Source organism: Cervus canadensis, chromosome 7, assembly GCF_019320065.1.
Source record: "Cervus canadensis isolate Bull #8, Minnesota chromosome 7, ASM1932006v1, whole genome shotgun sequence".
Lineage (NCBI taxonomy): Eukaryota > Metazoa > Chordata > Mammalia > Artiodactyla > Cervidae > Cervus > Cervus canadensis.
Genome location: NC_057392.1, coordinates 42,879,886 through 42,900,890, shown reverse-complemented (window position 1 = coordinate 42,900,890; position 21,005 = coordinate 42,879,886). Strand labels below are relative to the sequence as shown.

At 36.1% G+C, this 21,005-nt stretch overlaps 1 protein-coding gene and 1 pseudogene across 4 annotated transcripts in view; both read left to right on the top strand.

Annotated features, from left to right (window-relative positions):
- The window catches only part of IQCB1 (IQ motif containing B1), a 42,090-nt gene that overhangs the window by 17,690 nt on the left and 3,395 nt on the right, over positions 1-21,005 (top strand). For all 4 annotated transcript variants that reach the window (XM_043473105.1, XM_043473107.1, XM_043473104.1 and 1 more), the window contains exons 7-11: positions 5,298-5,476; positions 7,910-8,019; positions 8,616-8,725; positions 12,106-12,248; positions 13,889-14,037. In XM_043473105.1, coding sequence (XP_043329040.1) covers positions 5,298-5,476; positions 7,910-8,019; positions 8,616-8,725; positions 12,106-12,248; positions 13,889-14,037 — 691 coding nt within the window. The remainder of the gene's footprint in view (positions 1-5,297; positions 5,477-7,909; positions 8,020-8,615; positions 8,726-12,105; positions 12,249-13,888; positions 14,038-21,005) is intronic.
- Positions 14,618-19,487, top strand: LOC122444617 (annotated as a pseudogene).

Here is a 21,005-nt window from a genome sequence, read left to right as displayed (position 1 = left end):
CAGACACGACTTAGTGACTGAACAATCATGTACTTATTTAGCAGACTGCAAGCTCAGTATTTGCCAAGTGCTGTGCCCTTCTAGAGTATAAAAGAAGTAATAGACAAATTTTCCCAGGTTAAAATAGAAAGGCAGAGTAAACACTGTTGAAATCATTGATTTTTTTCAGCTCAATATGGATTTATTAAGCATCTAGTATATGTGCCAAGTATTGTCTATCATTGAATTTATAAAATTGATTAAGATATGAACCTTATCTTCAAATAGCTTACAGTATAGTGGGAGAGACTAATACATAAATATAATTATATTACAGTATAATAAGGTACAATGTTAATTAAGTATTAAGAGGTGCTCCTAAACCAGACTGAGGTGGGGGATAGATACTTCCAGGAGAATGTAACATCTGAGATGAAACTTTAAGGATGAGAAATTAACCAGTGAGGAGAAGAGAAAACAATATCTAGGCAGAGGTAACAACATAAGCAAATGCACAGAAATAAGAACATATAGAACATGAAAAGTAGGCTAGAGTTCATAAGACAAGATATCATGGAAGAGAGAACTATACAAAGAGAGAACCCCAGAGATCTGCAGAATCCCCTTCAAGTTTTCAGTAGAGTATTGATCAGCACCTGGATTTGAGGAAACTACTCAATGTCTTGGAAACAGTATTCCAAAAGGATTAAAAGGAGCAGTACCAGAAACTCACACAGAGCCAGAATGCTGCCTGATTCCAGCTGCAAAACTGGAAAATTTCATGAAAAATGGAGTATTAGGTAGAGTACTCAGGATAGTTTCATCTTGGTAGTGGGGGATAATAACAGTAGACTGAGCACTTTTGTGGATCATCTAAACAATAAAGGCAAGATCTGAAAGGATCAAATTATTTCCAGGCAATTTCACTTCATCTGGTTATTGAAACTGCCTACATCTTAAAATAGTGTGCAAAGGCAGGAAGTTTAGCAGAAATGGTCATATTTTGATTTGGCTTTAATAAGATGAGAAAATCAAACTTGTGCAATCATAGAATCTCTATTTTGATCTCCTCCCCCCCCCCCCCCCCCCCCCCGCCCCTTCCTTTAGTAATAAAAAGTAATCATTTCTTGCAGGAATCATTTCTGCAAACTGATGATGTTCAGTTAGGGTCTATAGTCATAACTATGTATAAAATTCTAGAAAATGTAAACTAATCTATAGTGACAGAGGTATAAATAAGGTGCCAGGGAGGGTAAGTGGAGAAGGAGTACAGTGAAACAAAAGGAAACTTTAAGGGGTGATGGGTATATTCATTATCTTTATTGTGATGGGGGAATGGCAAAACTTAGCAAATTATACATTTAAATATGTGCAGTTTGCTGTATATCAGTTATACTTTAATGAAGCTTGTCAAAATAAAAAATCATCAAGTCTTGATGAACATCAAAGTATTGGAGTTTCAGCTTTAGCATCAGTCATTCCAGTGAATATTCAGGACTGATTTCCTTTACCATTGACTGGTTTGATCTCCTTGCAGTCCAAAGGACTCTGAAGAGTCTTCTCCAACACCACAGTTCCAAAGCATCAATTCTTTGGCACTCAGCATTCTTTATAGTCCAACTGTCACATCCATACATGACTACTGGAAAAACCATAGCTTTGAGTTGGCAGACCTTTGTTGGCACAGTAATGTCTCTGCTTTTTAATATGCCTTCTATGTTTGTCACAGCTTTAAAAGAGCAAGCATCTTTTAATTTCATGGCTGAAGTCACCATCTGCAGTGATTCTGGAACCCAAAAAAATAGTCTGTCACTGTTTCCATTATTTCCCCCATCTATTTGTCATGAAGTGATGGGACCAGGTGCCATGATCTTAGTTTTCTGAATGTTGAGTTTTAAGCCAGCTTTTTCACTCTCCTCTTTCACTTTCTTCAGGAGGCTCTTTAGTTCCTCTTTGCTTTCTGCCATGAGGGTGGTGTCATCTGAATTTCTGAGGTTATTGATATTTTCTCAGCAATCTTGATTTCAGCTTGTGCTTCATCCAGTCCAGCATTTTGCATGGTGTACTCTGCATATAAGTTAAATAAGCAGGGTGACAATATACAGCCTTGATGTACTCCTTTCCCAATTTGGAACCAGTCTGTTGCTCCATGTTCAGTTCTAACTTACTTCTTGACCTGCATACAGATTTCTCAGGAGGCAGGTCAGATGGTCTGGTATTCCCATCTCTTTAAGAATTTTCCACAGTTTATTGTGATCCACACGGTCAAAGACTGGTATAGTCAGTAAAGCAGAAGTAGATGTTTTTCTGGAACTCTCTTGCTTTTTCTGTGATCCAGTGGATGTTGGCAATTTGATCTCTGGTTCCTCTGCCTTTTCTAAATCCAGCTTGAACATCTGGAAGTTCATGGTTCACATACTGTTGAAGCCTGACTTGGAGAATTTTGACCATTACTTTGCTAGCATGTGAGATGAGTGCAATTGTGCAGTAGTTTGAGTGTTCTTTGGGATTGCCTTTCTTAGGGATTGGAATGAAAACTGACCTTTTCCAGTCCTGTGGCCACTGCTGAGTTTTCCAAATTTTCTGGCATATTGAGTGCATCAGTTTCACAGCATCATCTTTTAGGATTTGAAATAACTGGAATTCCATCACCTCTACTAGCATTGTTCATAGTGATGCTTCCTAAGGCCCACTTGACTTCTCATTCCAGGATGTCTGGCTCTAGGTGAGTGATCACACTATCATGATTATCTGGGTCATGAAGATCTTTTTTCTATAGTTCTTCTGTGTATTCTTGCCACCTCTTCTTAGCCAAAACAAATTCAATATTGGTTTGTCCAGCATAGGCAGATATTTTCAGCAGGCAGAGAAATAAAAGTCCATGGAAAGACTTGTACACACAAATGTTTATAGCAGCTTTATCTGTAATAGTCAAAGACAAGACAACTCAAATGTCCACTGACAGTGAATAGGACTTCTGGAAGAGATCTCGACTAGAATTATGGACTTACGAGTTATCAGGCTGAAAAGTATAGTTAAAAACATGAGAGAAGAGCTCAGTGAAAAATATGAATTGAGTAAGAAAAGAAATTGGCCCAAAATGTAATCCTAGGCAGTAACCTTTTAGGGGTGTACTGGGGGGAAAGCCTGCAAAGAAAACAGAAGGAAAAAAAAAACAGTAAAAAATCTGTAAACAGAGGAGGTTAAGAGGACCAGAAGAAACTTTTCCCACAAAAGCTGAATAGTGGAGAATATCAGTTATAAGTGTTCATGGTTATTTTTTCTAACTGGACAAAAGTTTATTTATATTGTTGAGTAAGAGTCTGTTTGCATTGCTCTCAGATAAGAATCCTTGCCATTATTTGCTTTCTACAAGCCAATGTCTACTTTTTTTTCTTCCAGTTATTTTTTCTTTTTTTATTGGTAGAAAATTGCTTTACAGTGCAGTGTTGGTTTTTGTCATAAAACAACATGAATCAGTCATAGTTATATATATCCCCTCCCTCCTGAACCTTCCTCCTGTCCCCACAGCTCACTTCTCTAGGTCATCACAGAGTGCCAGGCTGGGGTCCTTTTGTTATATAGCAAATTCCCAGTAACTATCTGATATTTTACACATGATAGTTGTAAATATGTCAATACTACTTTCTCAGTTCGTCCCACCCTCAACTTTGTGTCCACAAGTCATTCACTACTAAGTTCATCAGTACCATTTTTCTCGATTCCATATATATGCATTAATATTATATCTTCTTTTTTAATAATTAAATTTATTTAGTTTTAATTGAAGGATAATTGCTCTACAATATTGTTTTGGTTTCTGCCAAACATCAACATGAATTAGCCATAGGTATACCAATGTCCCCTCTCTCTTGAACCTCCCTCCCACCTCCCTCCCTATCCCACCCCTCTAGGGTGTTACAGAGCCCCAGTTTGAGTTCCCTGAGGCACACAGCAAATCCCATTGGCTATCTGTTTTACATGTATATGTAATGTATATGTTTTGTGTTACTCTCTCCATACATCCCCTCCTCTCCTTCCTCCCCACCCCACTGCCCTGTGTCTATAAGTCTGTTCTCTTATGTCCATGTCTCCATTGCTACCCTGCAAATAGGTTCAACCGTTCCATCTTTCTAGATTCCATATATATGTGTTAATATACGACATTTGTTTTTCTCTTTCTGACCTAGTTCACTTTGTATAATAGGCTCTGCATTCATCCACCTCATTAGAACTGACTCAAATGTGTTCCTTTTTATGGCTGAGTAATATTCCATTGTATATATATACTACAGCTTCCTTACCCATTCATCTGCCAGTGGACACCTAGGCTGCCTCCATGTCCTAGCTATTATAAATTATGCTGCAGTGAACATTGGGGTGCATGTGTCTTTTAGAATTGTGGTTTTCTCGGGGACTATGCCCAGGAGTGGGATTGCTAGGTCATACTGTAGATTTATTCCTCGTTTTTTAAGGAATCTCTGTACTGTTTTCCATAATGGTTGGGTCAGTTTACATTCCCACCAACAGTGCAGGAGGGTTCCCTTTTCTCCACATCCTCTCCAGCATTTAGTGTTTGTAGATTTTTTGGTGATAGCCATTCTGACTGGTGTGAGGTGATACCTCATTGTAGTTTTGATTTGTATTTCTCTAATAATGAGCAACGTTGAGCATCTTTTTATGCAATATCTACTTTTACAGAATTGCAAAATATCCTAATCAGTAGTAAATGGATAATCAAAGGAACATACCCCTAGAAAATCATATACTCCTTGGTGGGGTGAGTAAAAGGACACCTAGTAATCCCTTTTGACTGTTTCTAAGTTTCAGATAATTTTTCATGATGTCAGTAATACAACATGAAGTTGTTGTGTAATGATGGAATACTAAAAGAAAAATTTCCTCCTATTTTAAGTACGTGATAATTGATTTTCTATAACATGTTTGTCTTCATCCATCATTTAACAATGAACCATGTACTTACTGTCCTGTGATTTTTCCTTTTATTATTGCCTTGAAACTTTTGAACCATCTGTTTACTATTTTGCACATTAATCTTTCTCCAATAATTGATTGCAGGTTTCTTTGACTACTTTGTATTCCCTATTTTACTTAGCATGGTGCCTTACATACAATAAGAATTCAATTAGTTGATTTAATGTGATGTATTCTTGGAACTAAGCTAGCCACTTAAAATATTAGTTAATTTCCTGGATCAGGCCATAGACATTAAGTTGCTGCACCTTTTTTGTTTAATTTGTTGTGATACTGATGCATCATTTAGTAATGGTACATTTTTTATTTTTTTATTCTATTAGTGGTGATTTACTCAGAATAGAAGGGAAAATCCTGCATTCAATTTTAGATGAAGTTGTTTTCAAACTTCTATCAACTCCTAGTCCAGTCATAAGAGGTACTGCTACAAAGCTACTACTGTTAATGGCTGAATCCCATCAGGAAATTTTGATTTTACTGAGACTGAGTGCCTGCTACAAAGGTAATACATACATTTTTTTCTTTTCTTGAGATTTTTTTAAAAGAACATCTTTATTTATGGTATATGGAAAACAAAATACCTGTGTTGTGAAAAAGTCATTAACTAAAGTGTGCAGATAAAAACTTTGTCACAACAGATAACAATTCAAGGGAAAAACTACATAATCCAGCCATCTTCATGTCTCAACAGATGGCATGTGATACTTTATTGATGAGGTTACAATGAATAATTTGCTCCTTTACTCACAGATGATTGTGTGTTGAATATGCCATATAGTGTAGTAACATAATGACTGAGATCAGTGATCGTCCCTAACTTTATTGAGAAAATAGAGCTTTGCTTGAGAACTTGACAGCCTTTTAATCTTTACATCATTAATAATTACTCTTTACCTCCTATTCAGCCTTTCCTCAAAGACAAAAATTGCCATCACCCCCAAAATCATATGTGAATAAAAATTCAGAAACTTGAGAAGGAAAGGGTTCAGTGTATTACCATTACCTTATGATAGCTTTTCTTTAATTGAGCATTTACTATATGTCAGATACTATTCTGCATACCTTATATGTATTAGAATATTTAATCTTCATAACAACCCTGTGAGATGTTTGCTATCCTCATTATATAGCAGTGGAAACAAAAATGTGGAACATCTAGGTAGTTTATCCAAAATCACTCAGTTTTTTTGTTTTCCAACTGCTAAGCAAAGTTAAATGTGAGCTTTTTATTTCTTTGCTAGGCAGAGTCATGAATTTATTACAATATATTTTCTTATTCAGTGTGGTCAAGAAATAGATTTCTAGTTCATTAAGTATCTTACCTATTAATACAGGGTTATATTATATATTAATAATAATAATTTATATTATATATTGGAGATGGAAATGGCAACCCACTCCAGTATTCTTGCCTGGAGAATCCCTTGAACAGCGGGGCCTAGCCAAGCTATAGCCCATGGGGTCACAAAAGAGTCAGACACAACTGAGCAACTAACTATATTGTATATAAAATTTCAAGAATTAGAATACAATGTGATATATTTAATGGACTTCCCAGGTAGTACTGATAACCCACCTGCCAATGCAGGAGACACAAGAGATGCAGGTTCAATCCTTGGTTGGGAACATCCCCTGCAGGAGGGCGTGGCAATTCACTCAAGTATTGTTCCCTGGAAAATGCTATGGACAGAGGAGTCTAGCAGGCTACAGTCCATAGGGTTGCAAAGAGTCGGTTGGACATGACTGAAGTGACTTAATACACACAGAGGTGAGTGACTTACCTTACCTGAGTCATTACTGTGAACTTTGTGGGAGAAAAGTGCCAGTAATAAAACTCTCTAGATGATACTGTGCTAGATACATATTATTTCTGTAATTTTATTTCTTCTATAGAAATGTGAATGTCCAACAGAGTTCATTATAAAGGAATTCTATCTTAATCTGTCTCCCTTTCTTTTCTCAACAGTAGAACTTATTCAGTTGCCTCAAGGTATTTTACAGTTATTAAAACTGCTGAGAACTTGAGACATGGAAAGACCCATATATTGCTATGCTGTGCTTAGATACTCAGTTATGTCCAACTCTTTGCAACCCCCTGGACTACAGCCTGCCAGGCTCCTCTGTCCATGGGTATTCTCCAGGCAAGAATACTGGAGTGAGTTGCCATTTCCTCCTCTAGGGGATCTTCCCAATATAGGGACCCCAGGTTTCCTGCATTGCAGGCGGATTCTTTAGCATATGAGCCCCCATGGAAGCCCAGTTGTACACTCCAAGCCCATTCTCTTGCTTATGTATATTGCATACATTGTAATAATCATTCCTCCATGCCTTAGAAATAGTACTTACTTTGTAACTTACATTACTACTCAGTTTTAATTTGGGATGGAAGTGCAGTATTTTAATGTTATAGCACTTCTCCTGTAATAAATGCTCAGGAGCCTATTAATTAACCCCATATCACATACATTGTTGATATTTTTATTTAATAATAACTTCCTTTAATTAGTAGTAACTAATAGCCTGCTTCAGTACTTCCACAGGATAAGCATTTACTCAGTATATATTCAATATCTTTTTTAAAATGTTCTCGTATAAGGTATTTATGTTGGAACAGGAAAAAATATGTATATAACTCTACCCTTTGACTTACCATAATGATTCCACTCTCCTCCCTGTTTTTTTCTAATGAAGAAATTGACTACACAGATTTTGCATCAGATCTCACAAGTGAATACCTCAGAACTCTTAGGACAGCAAGAAATCTTAAAGACCTCTATCTAGAAGTTTTTGAGAAAAGGAAGAAGAAAAATCATGTGATTAATCTTGTTATTTTCATTTGTTTCTAAACTAGACATTTTAACCTCAAATTAATTCTGATTAGATAACAAAATCATATTTTATTATTAATAGCTATGCCTTTGTTATTCCATTTCAGGACTTAGAAGTCTACTAAATAAACAAGAACCTGGGACAGAGTTTAGTCAAGAACTTAGACAGCTCATTGGTCTTTTAAGCCCTAAGGCCTATCAGGAAGTAAAAGACCAGGTATTGAATTATAAAAATAATTTGCATGATATTTACTAAAATTTCAGTGAACAATTTAGTTTGAAAACACTGACTAGTAGTAGTCTCCTGAATCTTTTGCTTTCTCTCCCCCTTCCTTTACTTATTCACCCCTAAAATCCGGAGCAGCTATAGTTTGATGAGAGAAGTTGTTTTATGGTCTAAATTTTTAACCCTAGAGCCTTTTTTTAAAATCTATACAGAGTCCTTCATACTCTTGTATCTTTGAATAAGTGAAGCTAAGCATCAGAAGTGAAGCAAAGATGTTAAAGCATTAAATAAGCAAAATTGTGAAATCCTTATAATGAGAATGGAAGTGATATTAATCAGAGAGAATTTGAAGCTGACCAGACTGCATCTTGAATACATTTTAGATATTGCCTAACTGAGCCTCCTTTGGGAGATGAGGTTTAATATTCTTAGGCTGTCCCTGTCCTGGGTTTATATAAATGTTGCCTTCTGCTCAACTTATTAAAGATGGAGATTAATACTTGCCCAGGCTGATATTTTAAGAAGTAAACTTCTAAAAACAACTTGCCTAGGGATGTCTTTAAATTAATTCTGGCCTTTAATTTCAGAAACGACATAAAGCAGCTTGCTTGATTCAAGCTTATTGGAAGGGTTTCCAGACTAGAAAGAGATTGAAGAAGCTTCCATCTGCTGTGATTACTTTGCAGAGGAGTTTCAGGTAAAAAATTTGGGTGAGAGGATTGATGATCTGAGAGGGCTAGATTTATCTTATTAGAGTATAGCTGAGTGAAAACTTAGTTTTTTTTTTTCTTTTTCAATATTCTAGTGTATTTCTTTTATTCTTGCTTCATACATTTCTGAGTGCCAGCACTTTGTTAACCTTAATATACTTTCAAAAGCAGAGGACATAACATAAAACAGGAATCTAACGTAACAAGTACATAATCCTATTCACTTAAGACTTTTGTGAACCGGGTCTACAGAGGGAGCCAATAATGGTCAATATCTCATTAAACTCTTAAAACCAAAAGTTGCCATAATTGTTCAAATGTAATTATGGTAAAAATATGTATGAATATAAAAAAGCTGAAGTATGTTAACCTGATTTTCCTCAGTAACTATGTCATGGATGGATTTGGCCATTGACATATGACATAGTTTGTCATTTATTTCAAGTAGACTAAAAATGAAATAATGAAGATGTGGCCCAGTTTTTACAAGACTACATCTAGATTCTTAGAGGCAATAAAAAGAACATACACACACATGCCACACACATATGATTTAGCTCCTAGGTCATCGTTGATAAATTAGAGCCATCTCAGAGATGATTTCATGTAACCTAACTTAAAGCTAAATTTTAGTTCATTGAAGTGTCACTTGCATATTCCAGAAGTCAATTTTTTTTTTAAGAAAACTGAAACTATTTTAATAACTGCAGCTGCATTTCTCAGTTACAAACATGTTTTAAAATAGTGAACTAAAATAGGTTGCATGAAAAATCACTGGTGAGATGGCCCTGCTTTATCATTAATGACGTTAGGAGCTAAGTCGTTTGTGTGTTTTCTTTCAGTTGCCTCTAAGAACCTGCGTGGATTAGTGGTAGATATTGAAGCCACTCTGGCTGTGTCCCTTAATGGACATTCTTTTCATTGGTAAAGTTTCCTTCAGAGAAGACTTAAAACGTTACTAATATCATTGGGCATGAGTTTCGTTGGTAGCAAAAAAGCTACCAATGAAATTTTTAAACATGTAATTTTTTAAACATGTTTCAAGTGCCTAATATATTCCAGAGCCTATGGTAGGTATTGGGACAGTTAAACAGACTTGAGTTTGTATTCCTCCTCAGCAACTTATGGGCTGAATGATCTTGGATAAGTTTCCCTACCTCCCTTAGTCTCAAATTTCCCATCTATAAGGTGGGATAATTGTCTGTGTAACTCACAAGATTAAAATAATAGAAATTTTTTTAGCATGTTACTGGGCACTGAGAATGTGGTAGGGAGGGAAATGTACATTTTTTGCCGTTGAAGATTTACATATCTAGTTAGGCAGACAGATCTATTAAATAAATAGTACGCATGAGAGGCAAGTATAATCCATTCAGGCATTGCTCAAGGTTTATTGTCTAACTTACCTGCTATTTCTTTAAAAATATTAATTATTTCTTTGGTGAAATAAATTTGAGAAATGATGGATATTTTGAGAGTCACAATATATTGTTTACAAGAGTCTGAGATGTTCTTGGTATAGCTTTACCTTTGTAGTGAACTCAGGTAGAATAGTTACCACTCATGGATTCTACCTGCTATCATTTTCAGCTGTGCATCCTCTTACAGTTAAAGGTGCCCCTGTGCCATGGATTCAGACCTTTAATGTTTAGTCTTACAGTAGTTGCCAAATTTGCCAGTCTATTTTCCTTTGCAATATTAAAAAATCTCTATTTAAAAGTATCCTAGAATTACAGATTTTGTCCACTTAGAAGTGTATCTATGGAATCTAATTAATAGTCCACTGTTTATGTAGCAACACCAGAGTGGTTATAAATATATCCCTTAAAAGGCATTTTCCATGAGGCCAAAATTGCTTATATCTCACATTATAATGAGTTTTTAATTTTTTAATCTCCAGTTTGCTTCAGGCTTGAGCACCTTTCCTCTTCTATTAGTTGCAACAGTTTATGCAAATTTCTTTTACTTCCTTTGTAGCTGGGCTTTCTGCAAAGGTTATTTCTGTCTCTTTGTGGTCAGGTCATTCTCTCAGAGTAATTTCCCTCTCCCATGTTTTTTTGGGGGAGGGACTGCCCACCCCCCATAATCATGGACCTAGATTCATCAGAGCTTCGGATTAAACAAGAGGTATTCTATTATAGTCACACCCTTTTTAAAGCACTTTCTTGGGGCTTTCTTTTTTAATCATTTTTCATGGTCAGAAACTTTATTTTCTGTTAAAATTTCATTTTCTGCCCTTTTCCTCAGCAAGGTTTTCTGAAGCAGCTAACAGCCCTCTCAGTTACCCTCAGAATAGCTCACAATTTGCCTACCTCTAACATGGTGCTGGTATTTAGGTTATCTTATTTGTTTGACTTGTAGCGGAAGAAAACAATTTTTCCCTCTCTCTATTTTAGGTTCATTGGTTGGGGTCATGAAGATTATACTGACAAAAACAAAAACAGATTAACAAAAACAATTTCTTAACGTGTGAAACACTCTGGGAAGACTTCTTTCTATGCTTCGTCATTCTCTTTTGCCTCCAGCTCAAAACAGTCTTTATGCCAAAGTGGAATATTCCACTACCTTTCAACTTCCCCTTGAAACTGATCTCAAAGGCATAACTGTATCTCTTCTTTGTTTGCCCTAGGGACAGTGATTGTAGGCAGCAATCACTCAGATAAATATTGGTTGAATTAAATGAACAAAACCCATTAAGTACTTCTTTGAAATTTTTATTTTTTCATAGTTTATGGAATTCCATCCAGTGAATGAACCAGACTTTATTTATATAACTCACTGTTGTAGAATATGGGCTTCCCTAGTGGCTCAATGGTAAAGAATCTACCTGCCAGTGCAGGAGATGCAGGTTCAATCCCTGGGTCAGGAAGATCCCCTGGAGTAGGAAATGGCAACCCACCCCAGTGTTCTTGTTTGGGAAATTCCATGGACAAAGGAGCCTGGTGGGCTATGACTTATCAACTAAACAGCAACAACATTGTAAGACATATGGTTTGTTTTCAACTTGTTACTATTGTAATGATGTGGAGAAAATCCTTGAACATAAATATTGACATATGTATCAGATTTTTCCTTAAGGAGTATTAGAAATGGAATTAATTGGTTATGATTTTTAAGGTGTTTGATACATAAATATTTCTCCAGAAAAAAATTTGATGCATATATCCAAATATTTCTTCAGAAATGTTGTATACGCAGCACATGAAAACTTATTTCATCATATTGTAACTACACTAGGGATTATCTTTAAAATCTTTTTTGCTCTCTGTACTTATATGATTACCAGCGAGGTTAAGCCTTTTTTCATATACTTCTTGAGTAGATATATGATTATGAAAATTATGTGTACTTAATGTTTCCATCATAGATCTAAACGAACAAAGATGTTAATGAAGCTAAGTAGACAGAAGGAAGAAGAGGACCACAGATTACAGCTGCAAATTCAAAGGCAGAGAGCCATGAGACTTTCCCGAGAAATACGGCTGAGTATGCTTGAAATAGTTCATCCAGGTGTGTGGCATTATCAGTTTATAAGCATAAGACTGATAGGGTAGCTTTTGATAAACCAAATTTCCTAGCTACCTGATGAGTTAATTTTTAAATGTGGGCCTTTAGCCCTGTTTCAACTTTTTCAGGTAAATCTTACTAAATCTCTTCAGTCAAAAAAAAAAATTCTTATTTTTTTCTGATTAGACTTACTAGTTGATGATGAGCAATCTCTCCACTAATTTTTCTTAATTTTCAGATAAATCAGTGAAACATAAAATTTTATGCTTAAAGATAGATGTCTTTGACATAAAGAAAGAACCCCTTGAACTTAGTAAGATGTTAGAATATTGCTACGTTGCTACATTCTGCCCTCAGAACTTAACTCATGCCTCAGTACAAACCTGGTGACACCTTCTTGCCATCTTTGACACACAAAACTGAAATTAATGTTAAAGTGTAGCCTGGGAAATCTGAGTCTTTTCAACATTCCTTTTTTATTCTTCTCTCCCTTCCTACTACTTATTCCCAGTATCCCTCAATAGCCTCTTACTTTTCTTCCTTTCCCTTAAATATAGATCCATCCCAGGGTTCCTTCCTTACCCCATTATTCTCATATTGCTCTTCCTGGGGTATCCCATCCATAACTGTAGCTTCAATTACCAAATGAGTGCTTAGCACTGTTAAGTCTTGTCTGCATCCTCACCCTTTTTCCTAAGATCTAGACCAGCCCTACCAAACAGAACTTTTTACAAAATAAAATGTTCTTTGTCTGCACTGTTCAGTACAGTACCAATGGTTAGAGATAGCTGTTGACTTGAAATGTGGCTAGTGCACTTGAGGGCCTTAAATTTTATTGTCTTTAAGTAGCCATTTGTGACTAGTGCTTACTACATTGGACAGCACAGCTCTGTAGGTAGGTGCTTATTGATTAGCTTTACTTAGATAGCCACAGGCATCCCCAAAGCTAGTCATTATCTGTCCCCACAGATTTCTACTTCTGTTCCTAATCTCTCAGGTAATTGCACCAGCAGTCTACTCAATGTCCCATCTATGAGACATCCTGGAATTTTTTCCCCTCCCTCCACATGTAGTTCACGACTAAATCCTATGAATTTGGCACTGTCTCTCAAATATATCCCTTTTAATTTTTAAAATTAAAAATTTTTTATATTTTAAATTTATAAATTTAAAAATTAAATTAGCTACTGTGAACCCTAGAATATATGCTGACCAATTGCTAGAAACTAAAAATTATCTGTAGAACCAAGTGAGTGACTCAAGAGAAATTTAGAACCATACAGAGTAGGTAATGTATATGCACAATGTGCCCTTTCCTTTTGGTGGTACTGAATGACTTTCTAACTATTTACTTATGATTCTTTTTTTCTAAATATTTTTGCTATTGGATTTTTAGTCCTTTCTCATTTATAGGACTCAAAATAATTATGTGAGTCTTTTTTCTAAAGAAGATGCATAAACTGAGAAGACTTTTGGAGCTCTTTGTTTCTAAAATCTTATAACCATTGTAAAATAATAGAATTGGGAAAATCATATTGAAAATAATTAAAGGACTACAAGATTGTTACTTTGATTGTCCTGATTCTAGAATTTGAGAAAGCATAGAAGTGAGTATGTTGTAACAGTGTCTGTCATCTTTTTAGGTCAGGTGGAAAAATATAACCAGGAAATAGAAGAGAAATCAGCACTGATTATCCAGAAACATTGGAAAGGGTACAGGGAAAGGAAAAAATTTCGCCAACAGAGGCCATCTCTTACGGAATATAAAGCAGCTGTCATACTTCAGAGAGCAGTAAGTCTGATGTAGTAAAAAGAGTACTGGATTAGTAGGCAGAGACATGGGTTCAAACTTGACTTTTGCTGTTTACCTGCTGTAAAGTCTTGCTTAAGTCACTTAGCTTTTTCTAAGCCTTAGTTTCTTCCTCTGTCAGAACCTCCTTAGGGCCAAAATGATTTAGATATTCAGTCTTTATTACTTTGATAGAACCTTGTGCGTCATTTACCAAAATGCAGTGTTGTTATTTGTTAATTTTTTTGTTTATACTTGAACTATGAGCATCTCAAGGATAAGTCACTAAGTCTTATTTATTGTCAACTTCTCGCATGTGCTTGATACATGAATGAATATCTACCCTGTCTTTTTCACTCAGTTGTTATGTGGATCAGATGACCTAATTTATGGGAAAGTATTTTTTCAATTGTAAAGTCCTGTTTAAGTGCAGCATATCATATTGGATGTTTTAAATGCATAGATAATATATTAGGTATAATTAGATCATTATAATTCTTGAATTATAGAATGGTGTTCTTCAGTGATTTTCCTGGGGTTTATCTGGAGCATAGTAATATTTTATAGCACAAGACTGTCTATTTCACTTAATATCTAGTTTTCCTAATATATAGTTGTTTACTTATATATAGTTAATGTTCATATTAGGATTTCAGTCTTATAGCATTTAGATTTATAATCCCTTATTGTAAAATTATAGGTCAGTTTCAGTTTTTCACAGTCATAGATTATGAACAGTCTCTCTGTTGATTTCCCTGATTAAGCTTTTACAAAGTTTTTTTCAAACCATTCAAAAAACAGAGTAGTACTCTACTCTGGGAGAGATAGTCTGCTGCCTACATCTTTCTCATTCAGGCCAAGTCTGCAATAGATGGTCCTGTTCTGTCACTGAATCACATCCATGCATGTTGTTTACCTTCTGCTAAGCAAGGCCATCTAAGGATTAACCCATAGATACCAGTGTTAGCCCTGGAGGAGGGCCTGGCAACCCACTCCAGTATTCTTGCTTGGAGAATCCCCATGGACAGAGGAACCTGGCAGGCTGCAGTCCATGGGGTCACAAAGAGTTGGAAATAACTGAGCAACTAAGCATAGCACAGCACTAGTGTTAGAGACTGATGGTGAAAGGAGGAACCTGTGGGTTCTTTCTAATACCTTCACCTCATGACTACCTCCTTTTTTTTTTTTTTTTTTCCCTGTTCTGCTTGTCATATGGAATCTTAGTTCCCTGACCAGGAATCAAACCCATGCCCACTGCAGTGGTGCAGTAGAAGTGCAAAGCCTTAACCACTGGACTACCAGGGAAGTCCCAAATTTTTTATTTTGATTACATGTTGAAATGCTAATATTTTACATATATTGAGTTATGCTTATGTAACTCAGTACATGTAAAATACTAATTTCACCTCTTTTTACCTTTTACTCTGTGTAAACCGGCTAATTTCAAATTACACATCCTTATTCATGTAGAATAAGGGATTTCATGTAGAAATCCCTAAATTCATTAGGGATTTCTGTAGTAGTATAGTATTGGAATTAAATTTGAAGAATTAGCTGCCTTTACCCTTTTAATGCTCCAGGATTTTCTTTTCTTGCTTCTACATCTGTTAAGAAGCTCAAAGAACTCCCCCAAGAACATGGGAGTACCGGGCATCAATAGGGCCAAGCAAGGTCAGTGCTAGTGATCTGTTAGCAGAACCCTGCCCTCCTTGGCCGGCTTTAGACTCCCAGGGAAGTTTCTTTTGCAGAGTACTGCGATCTGCTAAGCCTCCAAACGCTCTCTTTTTATCCTTCAACATGGTGTCCTCCAAAGTTACCCTGTTAGTGCTCAGCCAGGAGCAGTTAGAAGGGGTTGAAGCATGGGTCCGCAGAACTCAGGCAGACCTGAGTTTTAAAATCTGGCTCCATTTTTACTGTTTGATGAATTTAAAGTTAGTAGGCCAGGCGGATTTCCTGATCACCCACACTGAGGTTTTGAAACAATATCTTACCTCCTGGAAGGGGGATGTAGCATAGCCCAGGAAGACTGCCATGGACATGGTCAGTTGAACTCAGGAGGCCTGTACTAGATGATCTCAGGCTGGGGCATTGTGCATGAAGAGACGCCTTGCTCAGAGGAGCCAGTCCATGACCTTCAACTGTGGGTTAATTTGAGGAGCTCACAGAAGATAGTGAAGCCTTGGTACCAGGAACTGAAAAGCAGTGAAATCCCTAAACCCAGTAAGGATAGTGTGACCATTGCTGTTATTTCTGGAGAAGCCCTGGGAGTCAAGTCCAAGATTTATATCTACACACCAACCTTACATTTGGACTTCAAATTGGACAAAGGAGCAAAGCATTCCCAGCCTATTCCTAAAGGGTGGACAAGCTCCCTTTGAACCATATCTGGAAATGTGTATACTGTACCTGATAATATGCAACAAAAAACAGAACCTCATCACACAGCTGTGTTAGGGGGAAGGTGACAGTGTCCAGGTGGAGAATAAAGATCCTGAGAGAAGCCACTCCATCCTAATTCTTGAGGAGCCATTAAGAGAACTAGTTGTTCAGCATGGAAAAGTGTACTTACCCTTAGAGAATCCAAAATGTGATGCTTTCTTGACTTCAAATTTTTGTAATCTTCTGTTTATTGTCAATGAGGTGCTACTAATTTTCAAACATAACTTAGACCCTCATGAAAGGACACAGCCTCATATACTGCAGAGATACCAAAACTATGACGAGATTTTTTTTATCAAGTCAGTTCAGTTCTTGACATTAGCCAATGCTTTTTAACTGACAACTACAGTAAATCTTTAAAGTTCTTTTCACAAGAATTCTGTAACTGTGTATGGTGACAGATGTTAACTATACCTACTGTGACAGCCATTTCCAAATATATACAAATACCAACATTATGTTGGACACCTGAAATTAATATAATATTGTATGTCAATAATATTGTACCTCAACTTTAAAAAATAAAGAAGATAAAAAGAACTAAAACTTCAAAAATGGTTGTGAAAGAGCCAAACCTAAGAGTATTTTGAATAAAGAGATTGTCATTGCTGATGACAGCTTGCAATGGGTGAGGGAGATGTAATTGCATTTGTTTAATCTGAAATTTGGTCTTTATAAATCATTCACAATCCTAGTTTAAAAACTTGTTTTATACTCCTTGGGAGTCGGATGCTAGGAAAATAACTGTTTGCTGTTTACATATGCCTGAGTTTGTTTCAAACTAAGAACTACAGAAAGTGAAAGTGAAGTTGTGTCCGAATCTTTGCGACCCTGTGCACTGTAGCCTAACAGGCTCCTCCGTCCATGGGATTCTCCAGGCAAGAATACTGGATTGGGTTGCCATTTCCTTCTCCAGGGGATCTTCCTGACCCAGGGATCGAACCCAGGTCTCCCGCATTGCAGGCAGATGCTTTAACCTCTGAGCCACCAGGGAAGCCTAAGAACTACAGAATACATACCATTTTAGTGGTAGAAGAAAATATTCTCATCAGCTAGAACTTTCTGAATGTCTTCTTCTACTCTAGGTTCATTTTTGATGAACACAAATGAAGAGATGTCTCAGACCATTCTTGATTTCAGAAACGTGGAAAATGACTTTGAAAGAGCCAAAACCTGAAAATCAAATATTGGAAACGAGTGACAAGCACAAGGGCAGGTCTGACTGCCTTCTAGAATTTTCCATTTGTGTGATCCACCTATTCATATTCAGTGCATCCAATTTCCAAAGCTGACTTTGCCAGTGCTTCTAAAGAATTCCACACTAAAGTGATAAACATGGTTTTTATAGCAATGAATGTGAGATACTTCCTGGCACCAGCAAATAAACCTAATTATTGGTTCTTTTACAAAAAAGAAAAAGAAGAAGCTCAGAAAGGTGATGTTTGCTTGTATCTCCTCTAGAGCCAGAATGATAGCTAATTCTTGCTACCTGATTATAGAAGAAAAGTACCATGTATACATATCCATTGAAGACCAACTGCAAAAGCACTTACTGAAACAAACCATTGGCAGTTGAAAAAAAAAAACATTTGGAGATAGGTATAATCTCAGAGATTCCTAATATAACAAAGAATGAAGAAGAGACAGAGAAAGAGATGTCAAGGTAAACTTTGTCTGGTCTAAGGGCAAAAATTCCCCTGTTCTGGAAACTTTACTTTTGAGTTCCCAGCATAGCATCATAAACCTGACTTGGTACTACTAAAAGCAGGAGGCAGAGGAAGGATAGGAAATATAAGGAAGAAAAATCAAGAAAAGGGAAGAACAGAAGAAAAGGAGAAAAATCTCTCAATAGGAGAATGAAAACACAGTTGCAGGCTTGAGTACTATAGTGAAAACAGATATTAAGGAAAGTTTATATACTGATATGAAAACCTCCAACCCCTTTTTACTTCTCAGCTCTTAGTGCTGTCACCCAGGCTTAAACCCTGTTGAAAGCATTTTCTTGAGGAAATCTGAACAGTCCAAGAAAATAGTTAAACTCACATTGAGGTGCTCCAATGAAACAGCCCAGTTCAGTAGCCCTAAAAAGAAGTACATAGTAGATTAACCCTACCCTCCTGCTCATTTCCTCCTCCTCAGCATTTCTAAACAGCCCAAAGTATCACTGGACATCTGAGGAAAGCTAACACCAAACAAACAGAATAAAACTACTTGATGGAAACAGCTATTGCAAGGATAAGAAAACATTTTAAATGTATTATTTTCTCAGAGAGCTAAAAGAAAATTATACATGAAACAAAATCAAGATGCTGTATAACAGGGAACAAATACAATATAATTTGCCAGAAAAAATAATACAAGATATAATAAAAGGGATAGGAAAAAAGGTTTGGGAAATCTAGAGAGCAGGGCAAAAAGAAAAGAGAACCAGTCTAAGAGATCAAATATCCAAACATGTGAAACAGAGAAGAAAAAAAAAAAAAACTGGAGGAGAGAAAACAAAATAGTTTGATTTCCCAGAACCAAGTATCGTGTGGTTTAATTCAAAAGGACTAACCAACTGTCCAATACAAAGACAGAAATATACTCACATTTATTTCACATTACTGTGAAATACACTGGGAACAAAAGTACTCTTCAACAACATAATTGGAAGCTAAAAGGTATTGGAGTTAGGCTGACACATGTTTGAGGGAAAATGACTTCCAATTAGAATTCTGCATCCAACCAAACCATCAGTTAAAAATAAAGATAGACTATAAAGGTATATTTATGCATCACAAATCTCTGAAACAAAGGAATAACTCAAGAAAGGAATCCAGAAAACATAAAGGAAAAATGAAGAGTCACCAAGATGATGGTGAATGGGGATATCAGGATGACAGCTATGCACCAAGCATAGAGAACGATTGATTCAGATTGGAGCAGGTCAAAAAGCTCCAGAATATATATCCAAGAAAATTAATTTGGTAGATTGCCTGATATGTTTTACTTTGTGAACAATTAGGGCAGAAGTTGTTATGCATAATCAGTGATAAATACATAGAAAAATAATCAAGGAAAATACTAGAATTATTAATTTCTTATTTTTCTAATGTATTAAAATATGCAAGGAAGAAAAAAGTAATCATCACATACTATATGGTCATAAAATGAATAGCCTTTATGTAGGCATAATGTAAACACTGAACATTAACATAACTAAAATTATGATTTAATAATATTGAATATTTAGAGATATAGAAAGTATGTGTGAAAGAGAGCTAAGTCCTTACCTTTCAGATAAGAAAGTCAACAGATAATACCTATTACTGAAAAAAGTCACAAAAATGTAGATGGAAATAAACATCAGAAGAAAAACCTGAAAGAACTAAAGCTGATGTCTTTGAGAGGAGAGGACAGGCTAACTCGGCAGAGAGCTGTAAATTTTTAACAGTTCTTCTAAAACTGATAATTTAAATGATAGAGTTACATCAACAAATTTTTGGAAAGCATCAAATTGTAAAATATATTAGGTTGCAGGTCATGCAGTTTTCTTGCAACTCTTCAGCTCTATGGTTGTAGCACAAAAGAAATTGTGGACAGTATGGAAACAAATGAGCATGATTGTGTTTCAATAAGCATTTGTAGATGCTGAATTTTGAATTTCCCTTAATTTTCACGTGTCATAATTCTTTTCCTTTTGAACTTTATAATCATATAAAATGTAAAAGGGCTTCCCTGGTGACTCAGACAGTAAAGAATCTGCCTGCAGTACAGGTGACCTTGGTTCAATCCCTAGGTCAGAAAGATCTCCTGGAGAAGGAAATAGGTACCCATTCCAGCATTCTTGCCTGGAGAATTCCATGGACAGAGGAGCCTGGCAGGCTACAGTCTATGGGATCTGAAAGAATCGGACACGACTGAGCAACTAACACTTGCACTTCACTTTCAAAATGTAAAAAAATCATTCTTCTCCAGCTACTCAAAAACAGGTAGCAGCTGAATTTTATCTGTGGGCCATAATTTTCCAACTTTTGCCTTTAATAAAGTGAACATAGAGCAAAGGAGAAGAGTGAAAAAAATTGGGCAAAATAATTTCTTGTCTCCAAATCTTGCCTGTTACAAGATTTCTTATCAGGAATTCATTCTGAAGAACAAAAGGAAGCACATTTGTTTACCAAACTTTTTCTAATTTACTGTCTCCTTGATCTTTACTATCTTTTGGCTAAGTACAATAGGGGATCCCTGTTTTCTGTAGACGTAGAACCTGTCTTATGGAGATTGAGTGACTTGCCCAAAATCAAACAGTTTTATAAGGGACTAGAACTTAGACTAGAACCCAGAACTGGTTCCCTGTTTATTTCTCTTTATTGCCTTCTGTAAAAATAATACATGAGTATATCCTTGTAAAATATTAAAACACTACAAAAGATTATAATGATAAAGTTATTATCCTCTGTCCCATCTGTCATCTCTCCCTCTATACACCCTATGAGTTAACAACTATTACAGTGTTGTCCCTACTATATATTGTTGTAGGAAGAAAATAG